Here is a 12,143-nt window from a genome sequence, read left to right as displayed (position 1 = left end):
TCCGACGCCGGCGTCTGATTCTCCGAGGTGCGGAGAATCGGTGCCATTGGCTGCCGATTCTCCGGCCCGCATGGGCTGAGCGGCCGCGCCGATACGACAGAGTCCCGCCGGCACCGTTCACCCCTGGTCGCTGCTGGCGGGAACTCTGCGTGAACGGTCAGGGTGTGTGAACCGCTCCAGCGCCGTGCTGGCCCCCTATGGGGGACAGAATCGGTCGTACCCGGGCCCGGTTCGCGCCGTCATGAAACACGACAGCGTGAACACTTGGGCTCCAAATTGGAGAATCTCCCCCCCATGTTTGACAAATCTACTGGAGTTTTTTGAGGATGTAACTAGTAGAATAAATAAGAGTTCGCCAGTGGATGCGATGCATTTTAACATATCTTGTGATAAAGTCCATTTTAGTGCTGAGTGTACAAAATGAATGCCCATGGGATGGGGGGGGGGGGGGGGGTAATACATTCGTGTGGACTAAGAATTGAATTCAAACAGGAAACAGCGATAGGAATAAGTGGATATTTTTGGAAGTGGAATGCGGTGACTACTAGGGTGCTACAAAGATCAGTGATTCGACCCCAGCTGTTCAAAATATATATCAATAATTTGGATGAGGGAATCAAATATAATTTCCAAGTTTATAAAACTAGGTGCAATTCTTTGTGGTGAGGAGGAAGTAAAGAGGTTGCAAGGTGCTTTATGCAAGTTGAGTGACTGGGCAAATACATGGCAAATACAGTATAACGTGCATAAGTTTGAAGTTATTCACTTCAGTCGGAGTGAATGGCAGAGTATTATTTAAATGGTGATAGTTTGGTGAATGTTGATGCACAAAAAGGCCTGGGTGTCCGAGTACCAGCCACTGAAAGCAAGCAGGTGCAGCAGGCAGTTCGGAAAGCAAATTGTATGATGGCGTTCATTACAAAAAGATTTTAACACAGAAGCACGGGTGTATTACTGCAGCTGTACAGATATTTTTGTGAGACCACACCTGGAGGGCAGTTTTGGTTTCCTGATCCAAGAAGAGATATACATACCACAGTGAGGATGCAGCAAAGGGTCACGCACTGATTCCTGTCTGGGGTGGCAGGTTTGTTGTATGAGGAGAGATTGGATCGACCCGGCCTGTTTTCATTGGAGTTTGGAAGAATGAGAGAGGATCTAATTGAAAAGCCAGTTAGGACTGAGATGAGGAGAAATGTCTTTATCTAAAGGGTGGTGAACCTGTAAAATTCTTTGCTAAGAAGATGTAAAGGCCAAGTCACTGAATATATTTAAGAAAGAAATAAGATATATTTCTTAACACCAAAGAAGTTAAGGGTATGGGGAGAGAGCAAGAATATGGTGTTGAGATTAAGGATCAGCCATTATCACATTGAGCGGTAAAGCTGACTCAATGGGCCCAATGACTTACCGTGCTCCTATTTTCTATGTTTAAAGCGGAATGCATTTGGTGTTAGGCCAGTTTATTAACAACATATCATTATCTAAAAAATGCAGCACTGTTATTATTTCAGCAATATCTGGAACTGATGCTCCAAGAATACCTCTTACATACCACCCAACACAACTTTGGTAAAAATAACAAAGAAATGCACTACAATGGATAACCTGATATTAAACTAATCACGTAGAAGATCTAGAGACATATTTTCTGTGAGGATCATATCATAGGGCTACTGTCATTGAATTCTGGAGGCCAGTTCAAATATGATAGCATACGCAAGTTCTAATTTTCAAAGATGCAACTTATAATTATTATGTGGAGATGCCGGCGTTGGACTGGGGTGAGCACAGTATGAAGTCTTACAACACCAGGTTAAAGTCCAACAGGTTTGTTTCGATGTCACTAGCTTTCGGAGCGCTGCTCCTTCCTCAGGTGAATGAAACCTGATTCACCTGAGGAAGGAGCAGCGCTCCGAAAGCTAGTGACATCGAAACAAACCTGTTAAAATTATTAGGCTAGATATTTCTGGGACATACTCTGTTGGTTGGAGTTACAATTGCACATTTGGGTTTTGCCAGAAGTGTGAGCTGATAACAGGGCAAACCGACCTCTAAGATCTGACAGAGATAATAGAATAAACAGTATGTATTCTTAACTAATGAGATTGAAATATTAAAAAATAAATCGATGAGGGTAAATTAGTAAAGTGATTTCAATGTCAAATCAGGAAGAAAGAGAAATAAAGAGATGGAAAGAAAACATGGGTTAATAAAGTCAGTAAAAAGAGACAGGAAGGAAATGTAAGAAAACAAATTAAAAATTTGAATTTTTTGAAAAGTTCTATAAGAAATCACAATCTGAAGGATTAAAATTCCCCACTTATAACTGTCACTTTCTAAGCATGAAAGTTTGATTGGCAATCATTAACAATTATCATACTATTAAAACAGCACATACATTACTCATTACGAGATTATAATTGCCTATTGAACACAAAGTTAAGTGCAAGTACAACAAATTCACGAAAATCATGGAGATCATGAGATAAGAAAGAGGAACAGGTGTAGACCACTCAGCCCATTGACATGGACTGTCATTCAATGAGATCATAGCTGGCCTCATTGTGGCCTTAACTCCACTGTTTTGCATGCAGCCCCAGAACCATTCACTCCCGTGTAGATCAAATATCTCTCTAACTCAATCATGAGTATATTAAATGACCCAGCATCCTCCACTGTTCACTTGGGCAGCGAATTCCAAAGATGAATTACCCTCAGAGAAGAAATTCCTCTTGTGAATATAGGCTCAACCTGTTCAAACTTTCCTCAAAGACAACCACTTCAGCCTCGGAATTAGCTCAGCAGACCTTCTCTGAACTGTTTCCAATGCAAGTATCTACCTCCTTAAGTAAGGACATCAGAGCTGCATGCAGTGCTCTCAATGTGGTCTCACCAATGCCTTGTGAAGATGCTGTGAGACTTATAACAGCATCTTCTAACAGCAACTTATGTCAGCCAGGGGCTGGTTTAGCACACTGGGCTAAATCGCTGGCTTTTAAAGCAGACCAACCCAGGCCAGCAGCATGGTTCAATTCCCGTACCAGCCTCCCCGAACAGGCGCCGGAATGTGGCAACTAGGGGCTTATCACAGTAACTTCATTTGAAGCCTACTTGTGACAATAAGTGATTTTTTTCATTTCATTTTGTACGCCAACCTCTTTGCACTAAAGGCCAACGTTGCAACCTTCTTAATTACTTGCTGTACCTACATGTTAACATGTTATGATTCATGCACAAGGATACCCAGATCCCTTGTACCACAGCATTCTGGACTCTCTTCATTTAAATAATATTCTCCTTTTATATTCTTTCTGCCAAACAGACAATCTTACATATTACTGAATTATACTCCACCTGCCAGTTTTTCTGTCCACTTGCTTAACCTGTCTCTATCCCTCTCTTTTCTTCTCACAATTGCTTTCCCACCAATCTTTGTCATGATCAGAAAAATTGGCTAAAATAGTCTGTTCCTCCATCTAAGTCATTAATATAGGTTGGACATAGTTGAGGCCCAAGCACTGATCCCTGTGGTGTTCACCTAATTACAGTTTTTCAACCTGAAAATGACTCATTTATCCTGGCTTTCTGCTTCCTGTTAGTTAGCCAATCCTCTATCCATGCTAACATATGAACTCCAACACCTATTTTGTGTAGGAACCTTTAATGTGGCCTGATCGAATGGCTGTTGGAAATCCAAATACACAACATCTACTGGTTCCCCTTTATCCATCGCACATCCTCAAAGAAACCTAAGAAATTTGTCAAACATGATTTCCCTTTCACAACACCATGTTGATTAAATTATGACTTTCTAAATGTCCCGCAACCTCCTTATTAATAGTTTACAGCATTTTCATTCATGACAGATATTACGTTAACTGGCCCACAATGTCCTGCTTTCTGCCTCCCTCCTTTCTTGAATAGAGGGGAAGTTAAAAACAAAATGTTTTTATGAAGCTTTAATGGTGGAGAGGTAAAATTCAGCCATCAACTTGTGTTGATTTGCAATTCCCAGGGCATCTCTTCCTCCCTACAAATTGCTCGTTGATTTGTACCTTAATAACAGTGTACGCCTTGCACGCAGCTTGCTTTTTCAGCAACATTTGGCCATTTCTTTCAATAGAAGTTCAGTGGATGTGCACTTTTCTTCCAATACTTCTACACTGACTGTTTTCCACAGGAGTCTCCAGCTCATGTGCAATAGTAAAAGACATTTCGCTCACCTCCTCCATTCAAAACTATTCTCAGAAAGGAATGGGAGTGCTCGACCTGAACCAGTTTAATTCAATTCAGTTCAATGCATTCCAGCTGTCCAAATAGCCATAAGCTTCACTATCTGAAGAAAAATCAAGAGGAATAATGATTTAATTTTTTCGAATTGAGGGAAATGTACATTTGTAGGAGAAAGAAAGGAGAGGAAAGCTTTCAACTTTATCACATTCTTCATCTCCCTGTCTCTTAAATTGGCTGTGACAGATATAGTTCTGCTGGACCAAAATGAATACGAGCTGTTAAGAACAGTCTGCTCTTAACCTTGATACAGAATATAAAGCATTAAGGTTTATGGTCCGTTTAATACTATAAACATTGCACAAAAATAAACATTTGGTAGCTACGAACAGAGACTACAGAATGAACAAACAAACAGCTCATGATTTCGCCTCAGGGCCCAAAGGTTTTGTTGTCCTTTTGAACCAATGGATTAGATTAATTATAAGATAATCTGTTTCATCAAAATATGTTTGTTTTCTTTCCATTTCTGCTTGCTGACTCACTCATGAGCTTGAGAGCATCATCTGTATTAAAATCCAACTTCTGTCTGCCTCTGGGAAATATTGTCATAAATTATGAAAAATTACTGCCACAATTAACTGAAAATCAAACGTCTTCACAATGAATGCGTTGATTAAACGGATTTCATACCCTGGGCACAAGGTGCCCTTTTAAAAAGGACAATGAAAGGAACCAATAAATCGCATGGCGCATTTCCACTCAGGTTTGATGGAAGAGGGTGTGTTCACTTTCATTATTGTCTTTTTTATTGCCCTTTTATACTGTAACAATTAAAAATTCTAATTTATCTGGCAGAACATTCATGCCTTAAAATGAAAAATATTTGCATCAATATTTGTTATCAGCATAATGTCTGCTTCAAAATGATAAACTTTGGAGAGATTTACTTCTCATTTCTATTCAAGCAAGTAATACTCTTTTGCACACAAAACTTGTTAAGAGTTATTCGCCTACTGGTAAGATGCAAGCATGGTTTAAAATTAAAACCTTAATTTTACAGCCGTTTAAAAGCGATGTGTGTTTTATCAATGGAGGCATTGAGGACAAAAGAAGAAATGGTGCATTTATACAAAATATTGGATTAGGCCACAATTAAGAATACTTTTGCAGTTTTGTGCAAAGACTTATAGAAAGGACATAAAGAATTAGGGAGTGTGCAACAGATTTACGAGGCCATATGGTGCCCCTGGAAAAGATGCAGAGCATTACAAGAATGATTTCTGCAGGCTATAGTGAGACAGCAAGTTGAAGATTTGTGTGGATTACTCTCGCATGGAGAGTATCGCAGATCAAGGGAATGAATGGCTTCCCTTTGGTGCTGTAAATCTGCAATATGCAATATGAAGGTTATTATATGTACCACAAAGGATCTTTTTTGTTCCTCCAATTTTCTACATGCATCTGCTGAACAGACAGTCAGGTTTGAATGGCACTACACAAGAATTGGCTATCGACCTTCAGGTCCCGTTCCCCATTGCCCAGGTGTGAACCTAGACAGAAAGTTTTGGCAGGCTGTGCCCTCAGGAGAAAGTGAGTGCAGCCACACCATCTGTTCCCACCCAACATTCACAAACCCACTTCACATGCAGGTCAAACCCGTTCAGTAAAGCTGACCTCAAATTAGCATTAACCCATTCAACTCTTCCACTCTTGATTGATTATACCGCAGTAGTTTTCAGTAAGATTTTAAAAAGCTTGTTCTTAAAAAGCACTTCCAAGCTGCAAGGCATGCTCAGTCTTGACCTAACTGAATAGTAGCAGAATAGGCTTAAAGGTTTGATTGAGCTGCTCCCTTTTCGAAGTCCAGTGTTAAAATTTGACTGCATTTTCGTCCTTCCAATAAATGTTGTAAGTACTCCTTTTTTTTTAATAGTGGATTTGCAAAGTCACGTTGGGTGTGCACCCTTTTCCTTGCATTTTACTTATTTCTTCATTCACCATGCAATTATATAGCATCTTGATGTGTTGGAAATAAAACACTTTGACTTGCCATGGCAGTTGCAATTCTAATGTAAGTTTTTAAAGGTTTTGAAATTAAATAACATAATTCTGAGTATGGTAGAGCTATCTCAAAATATGTCTTTTTCTGTTCATTTTTCAAAATTCATTCAATGAGATAAAAGTGGAATTTAATGTTTTCACAAAAGTCCAAATCCATGTGAAATATTATTCAATTTTTAGAAAATCAAATCGCTGCAGACATTTTTTAGGGACTAATTTATTTGAAATTAAATACAGGTTGTCACGTCTGAAGCAGTTTAATTATCTGATAAATATGCAAGCTCCGGTTACTAGATTGTAACAAAATGAGACTTAAAAAATATATATATTTCCCCAGCATAACCTTATCATAGAAAGTCAAAACCCTGAATTTGCCATTCTACATGCAGAAAACAATATGGCCTGGATTTTGTGGTAGCGGAGATGTCAGCAACTGCCATTATTACACTGCTGAAACTGAACGCAACTTCAGGAGTTCAAGCATGTGCAGAATCTTATGGGAATCCCGAGGTCGCAGCGGGTGATTCTGTGTTGCTCCACAGGGTATGCTATATAATTCTCCAACATTGGTCATAACTGCATTCTACACAGGATGACAGTCTCAGATTAAGGGGTCGACGATTTAAGACTAAAATGAGAAGAAATGTCTTCACTCACAAAGTTATGGGTCTTTGGAATTCTCTGGTCCAAAGGGTTGTGGATGCTTCCAACAGAATATATTCAGGAAGATAAATTGACCTGTTTTGGGATAATAAGGAATCAGGAGCATGGGGATGGTGTGGGAAGGTGGAATTAAGGTAGAAGTTCCACCATGGTCCTTTTCCTCTGTTTTTATTATGATTTTTCAAACAAGATTTTTGCTTACATTTATATAACTTTTAACTTGCATTCGTGCATATGACTTGGTAAAAAATATTTTTTTTACAATCAGCTATCAATTTTTATTAACTGATACAGCAACAGCTTAAAGCCCATTAGGGAGAAACATGATTTTTCCACTTGTGACCTGTCAGTTTTGATAGATTCTATGGCATGTCTTCTCTTCGTCTCCACACATTCTCTGATATTTAGCTTGTGTTAGATGAAGCTGCAAAGATCCTTTGTGGCCCATATCATGGAGAAATCCTCTGGACTTGCCCACAAAGCATGAACCATCACAGTTTGGTCAAGGTCAATGGCAAACGCTGTCAATTCATCCTTCACAGCAGAGTATGGGCCAATATGTAATACATCTGACCCTTGCATTAGTCCTTCTGCTAGCATCTAACAAGGTGTCTGCATACTTGATTCGATTGACCTCCCAGGCCAAATCCATACAGCAAATTTATAAATGTGAAATGTTAGCATCCGGGTTGAACCTAGAGCTTCCTACTATTTCCTACCCGATGAAGACCATTCATCCCCTGGCCTGTCCGCCATTCCATTAGAAAATGGCTGACAATCTACACCCTAACTCCATGGGCGAGATTCTCCACTCCCGTGCCAGTTGGGAGAATCACCTGGGCCGCCAAAATTTCCCGGGACGCCGGTCCGACGCCCTCCCGCGATTCTCCCAAGCGACGGGACGGCCCGGTCGAGTTCCGCGGGCCGCAGGCCGGAGAATCGCCGGAGACAGCCAAAATGGCGATTCTCCGGCACCCCCGCTATTCTCAGGCCCGGATGGGCCGAGCGGCCAGGCCAAAACGGCGGGTTCCCCCCGGCGCCGTCCACACCTGGTCGCTGCCGTCGGGAACAGCGTGCGAACGCTGGGGAGGGGGGGGCGGCCTGCGGGGGGCGAGGGGGGATCCTGCACCGGGGGGTACCTCAAATGTGGGGTGGCCCGCAATCGGTGCCCACCGATCGGCGGCCCGTCCTCTCTGATGGAGGACCTCCTTCCTTCCGCGGCCCCGCAAGATCCGCCCGCCATCTTCTTACGGGGTGGACTTAGAGAGGACGGCAACCACGCATGCGCGGATGAAGGCAGTTATGCGGCACCGGCCACGTCATCTATGCGGCGGCGCCTTTACGCGGACGACAAGGCCTGGCGCGTGTAGATGACGCGGCCCCGATCCTAGCCCATTGTCAGGGCCTGAATCAGTCAGGATCGGGGCCGATTCGCGCCGTCGTGAACCTCGACGGCGTTCACAACGGCACAGCCACTTCGGCGCGGGAGTGGAGAATCCCCCCCTATATCTCTTAATCCCTTGGCGAGCAAAATCTCTTGTCAGAGATGTAAAATGATTAATTGATCCAGCATATAGGTTTTTGTGGGAGAATGTTCCACACTGCAGCCAACCTTTGCTTGAAGAAAATGCTTCCTAACTTCTCTCATGAATGACCTGTTTCTCTTGAATGACCTGCCGCAGATTTCCCAACCATTATGAAAACATCTTTCCCTATTGACCCAATCAAGGTCTCTCAATCAAATCACCCATTACCCTTATATATTTCAGAGAACACAAGTCTAGTGTAGCGTCTCCTCATACATTAAGTATTGGAAGCCTGGTCATTTTATGAAGAATCAGCACTGCACTCCATCCAAGGTCAATATATTATTTCTGAGATGCAGTGCCCATAATGTACACAGTTCTCCAAATGTGATCCAATGCATACTTTCTTTGGTGTACCAGAATTTCCTCCCTTTTGTATTCTAGTTCTCTAGTCGTAAAGGCTAACATTCCATTAACCTTTCTGATTTTTATTTTTGCACATGACAATCGCATTTTAATGAATAAAACCCACTGTCCTTAGCTCTTCACTATTTAAAAAATACTCAAATCTATCCTTTCTTGTTCCAAAATGGGTGACTTCACACTTTACTGTGTTGAAGTCCATTTCTCAAAGTTTTACCTTACTTGCTTAATCTATCAACGTCTTTTATGTTAACAATTTTATGCTCTTATCTACATGACTTACTATGCCACCAATCTTTGTGTCATTGGCGAACTTTAATATATGGCTTTCTGTTGCATTATAAAGGTCATTAAAAAAATAAAGTATAGTTAAGGCCCCAGCACAAATGCTTTTGGGACACCACTAAGTATTTCCTTCTAATTAAAGTACATACCCAATATTGCTACCCAAGTTTTCTATGGCCTCATCAATCTCCTAACCAGGTCAATAATTTACTTTCAATTCCATGAGCTTTAATTTTAACAGTCTCTTATATGGAGCCTTATTAAATGCCTTCTGGAAATTCAAAAAGCAATGTCCACAAGAATTTCCCTGTTTATTATTTTAGTTACTTCTTAAAAGTATTCCATCAGATTTGTTTCACATGGACTACCCTTCAACAATCAATGTTGGCTTTTCTCAATCAGCTCAAAAATTACTAAGTGCTCAGTCACCTTGCCCTGAATTACCGATTCCAACAATTTCCCTGCAACATATAAGATTATCAGGTCTATAATTTCCTGATTGATCCCCGCCCTTAAGCAGTGGGTTTACCCCTGCAATTTTCCAATCTAAATGGACAATTCCTGAATTGAGAGTGTGTTGAAAAATTATGGTCAATGCAAATGCAATTTCTTCAAATACTTCCTATAATAATACAAAAGCATAATGTCCTGGAGATGTATCGGTCTTCAGTGCAATTATTTCTTTTTTAAATACAGCTTTCTTAATTTAGTGAAATCCAGTATTTGATACTCTGTTTTCCCCGGAATATCAGATATATTATTCTCTTTCTCCACTGTGATGACCAACATAAAGTAATTATACAACAAGGCTGCTATTTCCTTTTCCTTCTAAGAATTAAAAATAATCTTTGGGTTAACCTTGATATCCCTCACAAGTTTATTTAATCTCTCGATCGTTAACATTTCATGCTCACATCTCCACTATATTGCTGTAAATCCCTTAAACCATTCAAGCTTTTATCATCTCAAAGATTGCTGGCCCCAATGATGACCTCATCAACTCCAAAAACCTGCACTTCAGAACTTCATGCTTTGCCTTTTCCCACATACACACCAACCTTTGACAAGCACTAAGAGCTCCCTGTGCAACATTGCTTTAAATCTCTCCAAAGTCATCCTCTTCAACTGATCTTCTCCAGCTTAATATTCTTGAATGGATCATCTGCTCCTGTAACATTGGATTACTGCTTCTTCGCTGTGTTCACTTTCCTCCATCATTAGAGGTTGACATTTCAGTCACTAAGCCCATTGGTATTCTCACTTTTAAAAAAAAGTAACCTCCCTCCCTTCGAAAGTCTCTTTTTTGACAATATCTCAATTATCTCTTGCCTAATTTTCACTGTACTCCTCCTTCTCTGCTCTGTAAAGCAGTCAGAACTGTCAAAAAACAAAATATCACGTCTACTGGAGATCTGAAATAAAAACAGGAAGTGCTGATAAAACACAGTCAGTCTGGGAGCATCTGTGGAGACAGAAACAGAGCCAACATTTAGAGTCCAATAGTTCTAAGAAGAATCATACTGGACTTGAAACAATAACTCTTTTTTTCTCCCCAAAGACAGTGCCAGACCAGCTGACATTTTCCAGCATTTTCTGAACAATTTCTTTGCCTGGCGTCCCAGAGAAATGCAAGTTCCTGTTCATGATGCATGGAGCGTAATTTTTCCAAAAAATGGCAAAGTGCCAGGTTCTGTCAGAACACCGACGTGTTTCTCCCCAGAGAAACAGGCAGGTTTTCCGATGAAATCTTCCCACACTTTGCCATTTCTTTTGAAACTGACATTGGGTGGGGCCTAAACATGCAGTCAAGCCCAGCTTCATAGAGATCGGGGTGTCATTTTTAAAGAGTACACCGAAATCAAAGTGAAATTAAAGACCCTTCCCCTTCGGACATTGGGACTTGACCTCCCCCTGCCTCCTCATTGATGGCATGTTCCACCACCCCCCGCTCCGAACACAGCTCACCGGCCTGATCTCCCTCCCCCATCCCTAACATAGATCGATGGCCCTGGGGCATCGGGGACCTTCCAATGGGTTGACCTATTTGCCCTGCCCTGTCCAGACCCTAACCCTTGGCACTGACCCTGGCAGTGCCAGTGTAGTACTACCAGGGTGCCAAGGTCAGTGCAAAGGGACAATGCCACGGCACTGCCCTCTGTGGCCCCTGCATGGTCATCATTTCTGGTCTCTGAGGAGACCAGTAGTGATTCCCACCAGTGCTGTGTCAACCAACAGGTGGGAACACTGCATGTGCCCGGAGGAATCGGCGTCCATCCGACTTTGAACATTTAAATTCACTTAAATGAATCATAATCAGGTTCTCGCCCTTGCTGAGTGTGTATCTGCAGGGAGGGCCCGGGAATATTGCGAACTGTTTGGCGACTGGCGCAAATTCTCTTTCATGCCTCTCCTCGAAATTCCCGAAACAGCAGGATTTTCCGGCAAGCGCAATGCAGCTGGATAATTACCCCCATGATGTGTAAGAGAATTGCTAACTGAAATAACTACTGCATGATTAGTATCTGAGAAATGGAATATCCCAAACCAATACAAGCTACGAAACCTCTGAACTGGTTCAATGCTTCCACTTGCCCTTTTTCTTACATTAGATGTATCTTTACGATAATTCAAAATACCTGGTCTGCAGTATTCATCGGACTCCTGATGAACTACTTCTTTGACACGATTACTGTAGACTAATCTTGGGTCCTGATCATAGGCTTTGAGTGTTTCACTGGAGCTGTAGGATTTGTGAGGTACTTTGTTGTCTTCACTTTCCACTGAAGAACTGGTGTATCGTCGCTCCTTTTCACGTCTGCTCTTTGTTAAAGATCGATAGGGTTTCCGTTCTTTTATTTCCATGGTTTGTTTGAATGACTTTTCAACATCAATAATTAGTCGTAAGGGATTTTAGCCCAAAATATTCTGCAAGGAAGGAAAATCAATACC

At 41.5% G+C, this 12,143-nt stretch overlaps 1 protein-coding gene across 10 annotated transcripts in view; it reads right to left on the bottom strand.

The window, feature by feature from the left end:
- The window catches only part of tenm4 (teneurin transmembrane protein 4), a 3,407,721-nt gene that overhangs the window by 654,980 nt on the left and 2,740,598 nt on the right, over positions 1 to 12,143 (bottom strand). For all 10 annotated transcript variants that reach the window (XM_072476554.1, XM_072476555.1, XM_072476556.1 and 7 more), the window contains one exon: positions 11,831 to 12,119. In XM_072476554.1, coding sequence (XP_072332655.1) covers positions 11,831 to 12,056 — 226 coding nt within the window. In that variant the 5' untranslated portion in view covers positions 12,057 to 12,119. The remainder of the gene's footprint in view (positions 1 to 11,830; positions 12,120 to 12,143) is intronic.

Source organism: Scyliorhinus torazame, chromosome 15, assembly GCF_047496885.1.
Source record: "Scyliorhinus torazame isolate Kashiwa2021f chromosome 15, sScyTor2.1, whole genome shotgun sequence".
NCBI classification, from domain to species: domain Eukaryota; kingdom Metazoa; phylum Chordata; class Chondrichthyes; order Carcharhiniformes; family Scyliorhinidae; genus Scyliorhinus; species Scyliorhinus torazame.
This window is presented reverse-complemented; position numbering and strand designations above follow the sequence as displayed.